Source organism: Rana temporaria, chromosome 12 (assembly GCF_905171775.1).
Source record: "Rana temporaria chromosome 12, aRanTem1.1, whole genome shotgun sequence".
Classification (NCBI taxonomy): Eukaryota; Metazoa; Chordata; class Amphibia; order Anura; family Ranidae; genus Rana; species Rana temporaria.
In genome coordinates, this window is record NC_053500.1 from 24,930,917 (window position 1) to 24,945,349 (window position 14,433).

At 44.7% G+C, this 14,433-nt stretch overlaps 1 protein-coding gene across 1 annotated transcript in view; it reads left to right on the forward strand.

Moving 5' to 3' along the window:
- SLC13A3 (solute carrier family 13 member 3) overlaps positions 1 to 8,721 on the forward strand; it is a 44,994-nt gene extending 36,273 nt beyond the window's left edge. The window contains exons 9-13 of the mRNA XM_040330359.1: positions 64 to 161; positions 2,979 to 3,091; positions 3,228 to 3,389; positions 3,858 to 3,995; positions 8,398 to 8,721. Coding sequence (XP_040186293.1) covers positions 64 to 161; positions 2,979 to 3,091; positions 3,228 to 3,389; positions 3,858 to 3,995; positions 8,398 to 8,565 — 679 coding nt within the window. The 3' untranslated portion in view covers positions 8,566 to 8,721. The remainder of the gene's footprint in view (positions 1 to 63; positions 162 to 2,978; positions 3,092 to 3,227; positions 3,390 to 3,857; positions 3,996 to 8,397) is intronic.
- Positions 8,722 to 14,433: the final 5,712 nt, after the last annotated feature.

The window sequence follows — 14,433 nt, forward strand, 5'->3', positions numbered from 1 at the left end:
ATCTTCTTGGTCTAATGCTCCCTAATACTATAATATCATTAATTCTCTGCGGTTGTTTGGCAGCTTCACCTCGGATGCAGTGACTGGGATTACCATATCCGTCATTTTATTTTTCTTTCCCTCTGAAAAGCCTTCCCTGTCGTGGTGGTTTGATATGAAAGGTGAGCTACATATGGATGATCAAGGTGCCTCTTTCACTACAGGCTTCATTTTAGTGTCTTATTAAAATGTATCTGATCCAAATTTTTTAGTTTTAAGTTTAGCGGATGGAGTAGGGAAGGGTTAGAACCATGGGCAAGTAATGTGTCCCGCTTGGGGGATTCACTCCCTCTCAGGGGCGGACTGACCATTCGGGCACTTGGGCACTGCCTTAGGGGCCCCATGCCACTAGGGGGCCCCATCAGGTTTGCCAGCCTCAGTAAAACCAGGGACAGTATGTAAAAATCTGTGTTTTTTTACATCTGTCCCTTACCGAAATCCTTTTGGTCTTAAAATCTCAAGATTATAGCTGCCCCGCCTCTCCAGTACCTTCTCAGTGTGTGTATGTATACTGTGTGTGTGTGTGTGTACTGTGTGTAACCATAACACATGTTCCAGAGAGGATTTCCTTCACATCAGAGAGATTTATTCTCACTTCCTGTTGTGTCTTTAAGAGGGGACAGTGCAGTCTGGGGCCAGTCTATTCGTTTGGAGAAGGGAGGGGAGAGGAGAAACGAAGGATAAACAGGGGAGTGTCTTGCCATCCTAAGCTATGGGGCTTATGTGTCTATTGATGCACACAGTGTAGAGAGACACAACTCTAGTCCCTGCATACAAGGGTGGCTCCATAGGATGCTGCAAGAGAAATGAGCCGCCCTGAGACAGGAAACGTAGGGCAGTGATCATGGCACCAGCTTAAACAGGAACATGGGCAATGATTAACCACTTGCCGCCAAATCACGTACCTGTACGTCATTTTGCTGAAGTTGTTGTACTGGAGTAATGCATGCAGCTGCGGGCATCACCCCAATACTGTTATTTAGAGCTGGCGGTCGGCTTTCTTGTAAAAACAACCGATGTGACTAAGCAGCCTCTTGGCTGTTATTACAATCAACGGGAGGGCTCCTTTCGCCGCCTCCTTTCGCCGCCTCCTTTCGCTGCTCGCCTGGGCTCTCCCATCCCCTGCATGGCCGCTGGCTGTCTGGAGACCCGAGCAAAGCCAGAATCGGCTCACTTCCTGTTTCTTGTCTGGTCATTAGCCTAGGCTTATAACATCATGCACAGCTCTATCTCTCACTCTTGTGAGAGTTTAACAGGGAAGGAGGGGGGCGAGTCATAAGAGGGCCAGTGAGAGCTGCAGAGCTGGAGATGTGCCTCTGTGTGTCTGTGTAAATCCAGAAAGTGAACAGGCAGCAGCTTCTGCTGTCCACAGTTAAAATGGATGCAGCCAGACTCAGTGGAGGTAGATTTCTGCAGCATATTTGGCAAGTACAGAATCACATTATATACTGTATGAACTAGTATGCAAAGTGGTTGGAGGGAAGCTACAAAATGGTAAAGATGATTTTATTACAAATTATGTGAGCAGACCACAGTTTCTCTTTAAAGTGTATTAAAAAAAAAAAATGTGCGTGAAAGACCGCTGCACAAAAACATGTGACTTAAAATATTGCAACAACCGCCATTTTATTCTCTAGGGTCTCTGCTAAAAATATATATATATGTATATATGTTTGGAGGTTCTAAGTAATTTTCTAGCAACAAAAAAACGATTTTAACTTGTAAACAACAAGTGTCAGAAATAGACCTGGTCTTGAAGTGGTTAAAAGACAAAGAAGCTGTATACTCAGTATTTAATTGATTCATCTGCAGAAAGTGCTTAAGAAACTGAGTATGGAATTAAAGTGGATGTAAACCCCCAAAAAATGTCACAATGTAGAGCAGGGATATGCAATTAGCGGACCTCCAGCTGTTGCAGAACTACAATTCCCATGAGGCATAGCAAGACTCCGACAGCCACAAGCAGGACACCCAGATGCAGAGGCATGATGGGACTTGTAGTTTTACAACAGCTGGAGGTCCGCTAATTGCATATCCCTGATGTAGAGTATAATATTTCCTATCATCTGTGCCCAGTCTTGCCACACAGAGTTAACCCAGCGCTGAGCAATCCTCTTTTTATTGTTCAGTGAAATAAAACAGACTTCCAGATAAAAACCAAAGTCCTTGCTTGAGTGACAGGTTATTTACATATCTCGTGCACTAGCTTGCAGACATGCAAAGCTTTTTGTCTATGTATATTCTGATGGCTGTTTACACTGAACTGTGGATCACCCCATATTTTGAAAACATTTAATCAAAACACAGGAAAGACAGCCAATCCTGGGAGAGCTGGACGGGAGAGAAGAGGAGGAGAGGGGAGGAGGATGTGAATTGTGCACTTTACAGAAGCTGTGCATGTCTGCAAGCAGTGCACGAAATATGTAAATAACCTGTCACTCAAGCAAGGACTTTGGTTTTTTATCTGGAAGTCTGTTTTATTTCCCTGAACAATAAAAAGAGGATTGCTCAGCGCTGGATTAACTCTGTGTGGCAAGACTGGGCACAGAAGATGGGAAATCTTATTCTCTACATTGTGACATAAAAAAAAAAATTGGGGTTTACATCCACTTTAATGGGGTTGCAGGGCAACTGGTTTAGTCTACGCCCCCTCCTGTAGTTTTTTTGGCGGCATCCTGTAGAGGTGGAGCCTATTGGGACCCTCCCACGGCCCTGCATAGTCTATGGACAGTACAGTGATGATGTAACTGCTACTTTTCCAAAGTAATATCGTGCAAAGGCATTTGGTGCACAGAAAGTGTGTTTTTTTTAATCCTTTGAGGCTATTGAGGGAATTATTTCAAAAAAAGGTTTTTATGCTCGGAGCTCAGCTTTTAATATCAATACAATGTAATCATAAACTTGTTTTAACGGACGATTTGAATGTTTCTACCCTTCAGCTCCAAATACAGAAAATAAACCTTTGTTATCATGGAAGAAAGCCCAAGACACTGTTCCATGGAATATTATTTTACTGCTGGGAGGGGGCTTTGCCATGGCCAAGGGCTGTGAGGTGAGTGTCTGCCTGTTTTTTAATGACCTTGTACCTCTTCCACTGTCTTTCTTCTTCATAACTGAAAAGACAGTTTTGGTTCTGCTGGCCCTATAAAAGTACATGGAAATAATAGAAAATTGATTTATCCTTCTAGGTGTCTGGTCTATCCACCTGGATTGGAGGCCGCTTGCAGCCATTAGAGGGTCTCCATCCTGCTCTGGCCGTCCTGCTTGTTACTATACTCATCGCCTCCTTTACAGAATTCGCCAGTAACACGGCGACCATTATAGTCTTCCTCCCGGTATTATCAGAACTGGTAAGTATTCAGTGATGGCTTTCTTTTTACTATATAAGTATACACATCAATATCTAATACAGGATAAAGGATTCCCAGAGCACTTGAGCAGCACAGCAGTAGCAACCTTCCTTGTGGCTGGCTTTGTGTGATTGATTTAGTCCTGATTTTATTAAAGAACCACTCTACATTTCCTTTAATGTAGTGATCTGCATTTATTTTATCGCCTGAGGGATAATATTAATACATTTTTAGTAACTCATTTTAGTAGTTAATGGTTGACATCTGTACAAACATAAGTTAACCTTACAGGCCCCCCACAGTTTTGTTAGTAAACACTTGATTGGTCCCACAGTGCCTCTACTAATGACCAAAGCCCATATCTTCTGCCTTGGTGTCCTTACTTGGGACCTTATTGTACGTTTGAATTTTCGGCTATGCTACCCCTGTAAGTTACCCCTGAACTAAACAGTGACTCTTTTTTTCCAGGCCATCCGTCTCAAAGTGAATCCTCTGTACCTAATGATTCCTGGCACCGTTGGCTGCTCCTACGCCTTCATGCTTCCTGTGTCCACGCCTCCCAACTCCATAGCGTTTTCTACAGGACATTTATTGGTGAAAGACATGGCAAGTATCAGAACATCAATGTGGGACGGCATGGGTCCAGGGCCTATCCTAGGCAGGGTGCACAGGGTGCATTGCACCCAGGTGCCTGCAGAAGTGGGGGCGCCGAAGTGCCAGAGTTCTCCCCTTCCTCCTTCTCTCCTTGTTTGTGTCCGTCCAGAACTAGTGTTATAAGCATAGGTGTGTGTCCATCCAGAACTGATGTGTGAGCATAGGGCAGCCCGTCCAGCCTGGCAGTGCTCGGGGGAGGGGCCGCTCCTCTTCCTGACATGAGAGTTCTAGTTTTCAGTGGCTGCTGAGTGCTGATGTGCAGGAATGAATTCCTAACACTGAGAGTCTTGGATCCCGCACTGTCTCCACCAACTCCAGTTGGAATGCCTCCCACTCCCATCTCTATCTCAGGCTGCACAGAGAGAGAACCGAGGTGAGTCACAGTGTTCAGTGTGCTGTGTGCTGGGGGATGGCATCCCCAGCATCCCTTTACACATGTTCTGGGCTGCCCCTGCTCTAGATGTTTTATGGCATGATAGATTGCATAGGATACAGAGCCCCTGCCCATTCCTGCGCCTAGTCCATCTACAGATGTGATGTATAATGAGATGTAAAGGGGAGGAGTTAGTAAAATGACAACGCCCATGTGAGGGCGCCAGAAATATTTCTGCACCCAGGCGTCTGTGTACCCTGCAAATTGGTTGCAAATAGTGTGTGCGTGTTGTACGCCGATACTGCAATTTGGGCTGCCTCGGAGAGATCGGGGAGGGGTGCGGGAGGAGCGCCGTCAGATTACAAACAGCGAGAATCTCCTATTTACTCAGCGGCCTCTGTAATAGGAAGTCCCGTCTCCTGGGCCGACATTGGACCAGTGCGCTGTCTAGAAGCTGGTCCAGGAGGTGGGACTTGTATTAAAGAGGCTGCTGGGTAAACAGGAGATTCTCGCTGTATGTAATCTGACGGCGCTCATCCCGCCCCCCTCCCTGAGACGGGCATTGATCAGGCTGCATTCATGGCAATGGGGAGGCTGCAGATGGGCATTAATCAAGCTGCATTGATGGGCATTTGTGAGGCTACGGATAGGCATTGATTAAGCTGCATTGATGGGCAATTGTGAAGCTGCAGATGGGCATTGATCAGGCTGCATTGATGGGCAGTTTTGAGGCTGCAGATGGGCATTGATCAGGCTGCATTGATGGGCAGTTTTGAGGCTGCAGATGGGCATTGATCAGGCTGCATTGATGGGCACTGTGACCCTTATTTTGCTCAGTTCTTTATTTAAAATTTAAAGGGGTTTTAAAGGTACACTTTTTTTTTCCTAAATAGCTTCCTTTACCTTAGTGCAGTCCTTCTTCACTTACCTCATCCTTCCATTTTGCTTTTAAATGAGAAATGAGAAATTCTCACTTCCTGTTCTTCTGTCTGTAACTCCACACAGTAATGAGATGCTTTCCCTGGTGTGGAGTGTCGTGCTCGCCCCCTCCCTTGGACTACTAGAGAGTCGGGACGCCCACTAACACACAGCTCCTTTCTCTATCTGCAACGTAGAGAGCGTCCTGACTCTCCTGTAGTTCAAGGGAGGGGTCGAGCACGACACTCCACACCAGGGAGAAAGCCTTGCATTACTATGTGGAGTTACAGACAGAAGAACAGGAAGTGAGGATTTCTCAGAAGAAATAAGGACATTTAAAAGCAAAATGGAAGGATGAGGTAAGTGAAGGAGGACTGCACTAAGGTAAAGGAAGCTATTTAGGGTGAAAAAAATGTACCTTTACAACCCCTTTAAGGCTTTCTCCTGAAACGTACCTCTTAAAATAAAGGAGCGTGTTATACTCCTGTGCGTGTTTATATGCCGATAAATACAATACATCAAGGGGGTGATAAGGTTCAGGAAGGCAGGATTTTCAATATGAATGGGCTGCTTTATCCACTGAAAACGCAGAGAAAAGGTCCCTACGGCCACAGGGAAACAGCATAGTAGGGACCTGTTCCTAGTACGAGGAAACCACGCTGCGGCTTTCAGTGTGTGGGGGTGTTATTAGCATTAATGGTACCCCTATGCACAGGGCCGTCTTAATAGCATCATGGGCCCCTGGGCAAAGAAATGCTCTGGGGCCCCTACAACGATGACAGTGCAGGTAAACAGACATCAAGTAGGTAGGAGACAGACGGCCTCCCCTGTGTATCTATCACTCTCAGTACCATCATGCGGCCCCCAATTCTGGGGCAGCCTGGGCTCAAGGACCAGCTGCTTTGGGGAAGGTGCAGGGGCCCCCATGCAGCTGGGGCCCCTGGGCAGTGCCCAGGTCTGCCCTCTCATTAAGACAGCCCTGCCTATGCATCTCCTAAGCAGCAGCAAGTTCTTCTGTCTGGGTGGTTGCGGGTGCAGGAACAGGTGCGGTCCTGCAGCGGCAACCACATGCACAACCTTATATTTTTGTTTTGTTGATTTAGTAATACAGTACATTATCAAAAATGGTATGGTTTGATACTCTGATGCTAATAAGCAAAGCTATGAGGAAGGTGCTGTAATGTATCCCGAGATAAATCAGAGAAAAATAAGGAGCCAGGAGCCACTCAACACCATCCATAAATGATTGCCAAGGTGGAGAGGGGTTATTTGCAAATGATTTATTCTGGATTATTTATTAACCACTTGATCACCGGGCCTATTTTGGCACTTCTCTCCTTCATGTAAAAATCACAATTTATTTTTTTGCTAGAAAATTAATCAGAACCCCAAACATTATATATATATTTTTTTAGAAGACACCCTAGGGAATAAAATGGCGGTCATTGCAACTTTTTTTTCTCGCACGGTATTTGCGCAATAATTTTTCAAACGCCTTTTTTGGGGGAAAAAACGGTTTCATGAATGAAAAAATAACAAAACAGTAAAGTTAGCCCAATTTTTTTGTATAATGTGAAAGATGATGTTACACCGAGTAAATAGATACCTAACATGTCACACTTTAAAATTGCGCACACTCATGGAATGGCGCCAAACTTCGGTACTTAAAAATCTCCATAGGTGACGCTTTAACATTTTTTACAGGTTACTATTTTCGGACTAGTTACAGAGGAGGTCTAGTGCTAGAATTGTTGCACACGCTCTAACGCACGCGACGATACCTCACATGTGGGGTTTGAACGGCGTTTACATATGTGGGCGGGACTTGCATGCATGTACGCTTCTGCACGAGAGATAACGGGAACAGGGGCATTTTTAAAAAGAAAATATTTTATTTTTATTTTACTTATTTTTTTTTATTTTTACACTTTTTTTTACATTTTTTTGATCACTTTTATTCCTATTACAAGGAATGTAAACATCCCTTGTAATAGGAATCCGTGTGACAGGTCCTCTTTATGGAGAGATGTGGGGTCTATAAGACCCCACATCTCTCCTCCAGGCTTACAAGCATGAAATCGGTGAAAAAAAAAAATCACTGTTCACATGCTGACAGCCATAGGTGTGCGCAGCCTATTGCATTAGGGTGTGCACCCCAAAGCTCAAACATATTTTCATGTGTATATACAGTATACTGATGGTGTCAGCAGAGTGGTGGACGGTGTCAGTAGGGCAGAGGACAATGTCAGTATTTTTATTTATTTTTAGGAGCCCCATTAGGGAGCTTTGGTGAAATATTTGGGGTATATTTCTGTGCATTACTGCATGTTTAACACACTATATTCCAGTGTGTTACTGCACATTTAATGTAGCATATTTCTGTGCATTAGTGAACGTTTAAAGTAGTATATTTTGGTGTGTTATGTGCCGTTTAATGCTGTATTTTTCTGTGCGTTAGTGCCAGTTTAATGTAGTATATTTCGGTACAATGTGCACCACACAGGGTGATTAGGGTGTGCGCATGCCTATGCCGACAGCCGCGATTGCGGCTTTGTTTACTTCCGAGGTACCGGGCGTGATGTCATAACGTCACGCCCGGGCCTCCGACGGTCATAGAGATGACTGGTGACCATCTCTATGCTTTCCAGGCAGCGCCGACCGATTTGCTCTCCGGGCCCCCGATGGCACAGGAGAGCCCGGGGAAGCACCGGATGGTGGCGGGAGGGGGGGGACATCCCCTCCCGCTGCCTATAAGAACGATCAAGCCGCTTTGATCATTCTTATCGTGCACAGAATCGGCGGCTGAAGACAGCGATATCTGAATGATGCCTGTAGCTGCACCCATCATTCAGATATCTCCGCACAAAGTCGAGGACGTCATATGACGTCCTCCGGTGGACAAGTGGTTAAGGAAGATGCCAGCCAGAGGCAGGGTTTCTCTCAGCACAGGATTGTAGTGTAGTTGTGATGCATTGTATAACTACAGCACAACATGTTATATTGTATATCTATTGGGGCAGCTCTCTAACACTTTCTTGTCTACTTTTTGGCTTCTCCTTGCAGGCAAAGACGGGACTTCTGATGAACCTAATGGGCGTTCTCCTCCTTAGCCTTGCCATGAACACCTGGGCATCCAGTATATTCGGGCTTAGCATTTTTCCTGATTGGGTCAACCTCCAACCACACAACGTTACCGCCTTGGCCACATATAATATGACCACCGGTGGCTGACCGTGCAGGGTGGTGACACAAACTGACTGATAAAGACACTAAAGTGACAATTTAATCGGCCTGCAACCTTAACTGCAGAACGGCTATCGTACCTTACTGTGAAGGACTGTCCTTATCTCACCTTTTAGGAATTGGAATCTTTTTTTTTTTTTTTAATTGTTACACAATTGTGTCATTTCAATTCATTCAGAATTGTACAAAAATGCTATGTACGTTATCAGTGACCTTATCAGAGCCTTGTATACCTCAGGTCCTCCATATTTAAGTAACGCACAAGTTATTGGGTACCCAGTCTAATTAATGCTGGACACCAATTGTCCTTTGAATGGACCTCCATGGAGTATTCGATGAGGACCTACAGTGCTGAAGTGCTGCTAATTTTTTTTTTAACAGGTTCAAGCTTACTGTGTACAGGGGTCCAATTTTTTTTTTTACGATACACTCAGTTGGCTTTCAAAAAAAATTGTAAGTCTAAAGCCCCGTACACACGGTCGGATTTTCGGCCAACCAACTTCAAAATCCGGCACTTTTCTAATTTCTCCGACCGTGTGTACGTTCCATCGGACCAACTTTTTAGGCTTCAATCGGACAAAAAGTTGGGTCTGTGAACGGACCAACTTTCTGTTCTGAAAAGTCCGATTGTGCAAAGTGCGACCGTGTGTACAGAAAACCATCGGATTTTTCAAAAAAAGCTAAATGCGCATGCCCCGAAATAAAGAGCACCCGGAAGCCAGCTGTCTAGTAAAACTAGCGTTCGTATTTGAAAATGCTCATTCGTCACGCGGCAAGTTTCGAAATCTCAAATAGCAGCGCATATTCTATTTTTCTTTAGAATGTCATAATATGTACATCTGCTCAACTGGTGATACGGACGGATTAAAAACAAATGTATTTACTTTGGATTAGTGTATTTTCTGGATATGAATCCAGCCTTTTTTTTTTTATTTATTTGAAATGCAAAACCAATAAATATCCCCAATTCTTTATGCTGGGCAAAGTAATAACTACCCTATTTTATGTCCCTTCAATTTTAGCAAAGGGCCTGCCTACTCACAAACTTACATTTGACTTTCCACACATAATCCACAAGTTTTTAGCATCATCATTTTATTTAGCAAAAAATGGGAAAAATAATAACAGATCCAAATACAAAACAACAGGAAGGCAGCAATTGAAGAACTGGTTGAGTTGGCAAAGCCTCTGTACCCCAGGGCATACATAAATTAGGTTATAATCTCCAAACTTGGGGACCTAAGCATTAACTAAAATATAAGGAGCCCAAGAAGATTGTGGTCTCCAAAAGATGGGGAGCAGCAGCAGCAGACATATTTGTGCCCAGGCTGTGGTACTTCAACAGGCTGATATTTCAGCATACCAAACTGGCCAACACTCTCCACACTTCACACCTCATCAGCTGAAGCGTTATAATTTTTAACACTCACACCACAATACCAAAAACAATAATATCTAAAAAATAAAGATTTTATGCCATAATTCGAGCATTTTTTCTTAAGCCAAACCAAACAAAACATACTCAACTACAAATAATAGCAAAAATATGTTCAAAATCATAGATATTTAAAGATAAATTAGTATCCCCTAAAATCGGGGCTCTGAGTTGGCCACTGACCCCCATGCTGCTGTGGTGGGTTGGCTTGCTGGGGTGGGTGGGCTTGCTGGGGTGGGTAGGTTGGCTGGGGTGGGTAGTTTGGCTGGTGTGGCTCGGCTTGCTGGGGTGGGTGGGCTTGCTGGGGTGGGTAGGTTGGCTGGGGTGGGTAGTTTGGCTGGTGTGGCTCGGCTTGCTGGGGTGGGTGGGATTGCTGGGGTGGGTAGGTTGGCTGGGGTGGGTAGGTTGGCTGGGGTGGGTAGGTTGGCTGGTGTGGCTCGGCTTGCTGGGGTGGGTGGGATTGCTGGGGTGGGTAGGTTGGCTGGTGTGGCTCGGCTTGCTGGGGTGGGTAGGTTGGCTGGTGTGGGTAGGTTGGCTGGGGTGGGTAGGTTGGCTGGTGTGGGTAGGCAGGCTGGTGTGGGTAGGTTGGCTGGTGTGGGTAGGCTGGGTGTGCTTGGAAGCTTGTCTGTTGTTGGTAGGCCTGTTGTACATTGGCTGGAGGTGTGTGATCTATATCACAGACATGTGAAATAGGGGTTAGCTCCCGTTTCCTGGCCTTGCTAAGGAGCTGGACCATGATCCCCTCACATAGCTCCCTTTGATCGGCATCAATCTCCCGTAGTTTGTTTGCTATAAAACAGCCAAACCCTTCTGCACTATCGGGTGCTGTGGTGATGACCGATGTGGCCCTACTTAGAAAATCAGCCGTGGCATCATCCAGATGTTGCCTCTTCTTGGCCCTTTTCCTAGGAGGGTTCAGTGTAGGGATTCTACATTGTGTGGACTGTCTGCTGGGCCCAGCCTCTTCTTGGCTGGCAACGTCCTGTGTCTGAAAAAGGAGCATCATTTTATTTTCTTGCCATCATAACAACACATTAACATCATAGTCAGGGGCGTACCTAGAGCATTTTGCACCCGGGGCAGATCCAATATCTGGCCCCCCCCCCCCCCACACGTTAAAATGTACAAACACCCCACTGTGCCCCCTGCATACCTCTGCATCCTTCAATATCATTTTGTTACTACTGTGTACCCCTCTCCACAACTGCACGTCTGGACCCCTTTACATTACCCAGCACCCTACACCTCTGGTCATGTCACCCCCCTAGCAACGCCACTGATCATAGTATATCTGAATGCACATATTTTCAGGAATACTATACCTGTGTCAAGCTGAGCTCCTCCTCCTCCTCCTCCTCCTCCTCCTCCTCCTCCTCATCCTGAGTTGGTTCAGCCTCAGTATCTGTGGCCTCTGCTGATGCGGATGCAAGTGTGGACAGATGTTTTCTTGGCTCTGTTTGGTCCTTTAAAAACATCAGGCTGCTGAAGTACCATAGCTTGGGCACATAAACATCATCTGCTGCCGCTCCCGATCTTTTTGAACACTCAATCTTCTTGAGCTCCCTCTTAAAAGTGCTCCTCAGGCCCCCAATTTTTGCTTTTATTTGGGTCTCGTTGGCCCTGGGGTACACAGTCTTTGCTTCTGCCACCAGTTCATCAATTGCTGCCTGCCTTTTATTTTTATTGGAGTAGTCTTTATTGGTGACCTGCCACAGACATGTGTGTGATCTATAGAGATCAATAAAAGCAGTGATGAATGCTTTGGAATTAAGCTTTCCACCCTTTGCTTTCGGCATTATTTGGATGAGATATCTGCAATAAAGGATACAATACGACCAATAAGTGCTTGCTGTAACTTCCTAACCTGCTTATACAATCTCTGTTTGCTCTAAGCTAAATCATGCAGTAACCACTAGTGTCCCAATGTATTCACCTACCTTCGTTCCGCGTAGACCTTCGGCTGCACGTAGAGTCGTTCCGTTAGGTTCGTGCATGCGTCCGTGACATCGAGCGCTCGTTCTTGATTTATATAGCCTACGCATGCGTGAAGCTTCGCTCTACGTGCGTCATGACGCTGGGGCGGGACCACAATCCTTTTTCTTCATGCGACATTCTGGGATGTGTGAGGGAGAATGTGATGGCGGAACCCACGAAAACGAATAGGCCCCGCAGTGGAGGCGTTTATAGAAAACACAAGGCCACCCCCATGAGCAAGGGGGAGATGGTGGAGATGGTTCGCATCTTTGAGAAGTACGATTACGATTGTAAACTTGAAAATTATGATAGGCCCAACAGCCATAAAGACTGGGTTCTGGAGAAGGTCCTCGCGGTATTGGAAGGAGATTATGGTATCCAACGAACGAAAGACCAAATCCGCAAACGATGGTCAGATTTGAAGCACAGAGAGCAAGAAAATTTAGAAGCCATTCACCGCACCATTATCAAAAGAAGTAAGTAAATGTAATTTGAGAATTATTTGTCTGTACATTATAGATGGATGAAATTTAATGATTTAGTTTTCTGGTGGGGCCTACAGAAGAAGTTAATGGAAGTTTAAAAGCAGTTCATTAAAATTGTAAAGTTTTTATTATGTCTTGGCTACTTTTGGCAAATCCTTAATATACTGTATTCTAATTTTTTCAACAGGACAAAGGCACAGAGAAAGACACCACAGGGGACAAAGGGAGGCTTCCCTTGGCCGGGCTCCAACAGGGGAGAGAACAGGGGAGACAACAGGCCCCAAATCTGCCCCAAAACGTAAGTTAATAAAAATGCTTATGTGCTTTTGCCAGTGACAGGGGTGTTTAGAGATAGGACAAACGCCATGGTGTCAGGACTGAACTTAAGGGGTACATTACACTTTATGTTAGATGCGTGGCTCATCACTGACCATTAATGACGCATTTACAGGGTAGAGATGGGTAGAGGAGAGTCCCTGGGGATCAGAGTCACACAGAGTCACGCCTGCTAGATTTCACATCATATAAACCATATTGCCATAACAAACAAGAGTGATGGGTGCCATCTGCCTGAGTTGTTTAATGTGGCCTAGATATAGACATGTCTTCATAGATTTTATATGACATCATACTCCTGTTCCCTAGCATAGCGTTTATTGTAATAATGCATAGTGTAGTACACTAGTGTGGCGCAAACTGGTTCACCAGGGCAAGGTTGGTGGACTTTAAAAGCAGCACATGTGATTATGTTAATATAATGTAATTTTGGCAACGATTCATAGATGATTTATTCTTTCATTTTAGAGGATTGTGAGTGTGCTCAACACCAACCTTTGCAGGATTTGGAGGATAGTGCCGGACCCAGCAAAGAGCCACCAGTCGACAGCACATCCCCAGACACCAGATATGCTGAGGGTGAAGGAGTGCAAGAAATGCAAGATGAGCCTTCGGAGGTTGTTGTTTGCCCCAGTAAGTTTTTGGAACATGTGCCTTGCAAAATCAACACCTGTTTTTTTTTTCTAGGTCCACACCACACACGCCTACACCACAATAGCAAATTATTGAGTGTATTCAAAATTTGAGCATGTAGAAGGGAGAGGTGGCAGTGGTGTTTAGGTAGATGCATTTGAAGACACATGGATATGCACCTGGCCCAAGATTTACAGAGTATTATCTGTAGTGTGTACATTCACTAGTAGTGTAGGTGTATTATGAAGATGAAAAAGGTTGTTAGGACTAATTGAGTGTCTAGGTTTAGGTAAGTATTTCAAGAAAATAGACCCCATTGTAACATTTTGGTTTATTTTGGGATTGCCTCAGTCACTTCACCATCAAACACATACTAAATTTTTGTCTTTTTCCAAGGCCACCAACTACCAGGATGCACTATTGGTCGGATCAGTGCTGATATGCTGCAGGCAATGACAGAGCTGGAAAATCTCAAGGAGGCTGCCACTGGTGTTCAGAGACGAATCCGGGATTATTACGACCTGTTAGCAAAATTTTAGTTTTTTTCTATCGTTGTTTTATAATTACAAATGTTCCCTCGTGTTCAAGGTTTTATCATGGAAATATTTGTAATTAGCCTTGTTTGCACATGCTCAGTTTGTGATAAATGAAAGAATTTGCACTAATTCTATTTGCACTACGCACATTTTGTAAAATCTGAGTTTTTTCTCCAAAAAAAAGTGTTAATGGTAGGTCATTACCACAAAATGACTATCTTTATGTGTGATTTCAGGGTCTCAGCTGAGTGTTTATCCACTCTTCTTCTCCTGGTGCCTACAAATGTCATTTTGTTATATTTTAAGGGCTTGACCTTAAAATCATACAAAAATGCACATATAGAAATGCCCAATGTATCGAGGCCAAAAGTGGAAAAACTTGTCATTCTGACCCTGGGATTGCACCAGGAGAATGAGAGTTGGTAAAGACTGTGCTAAGGGTCAGTTCACATCAGAC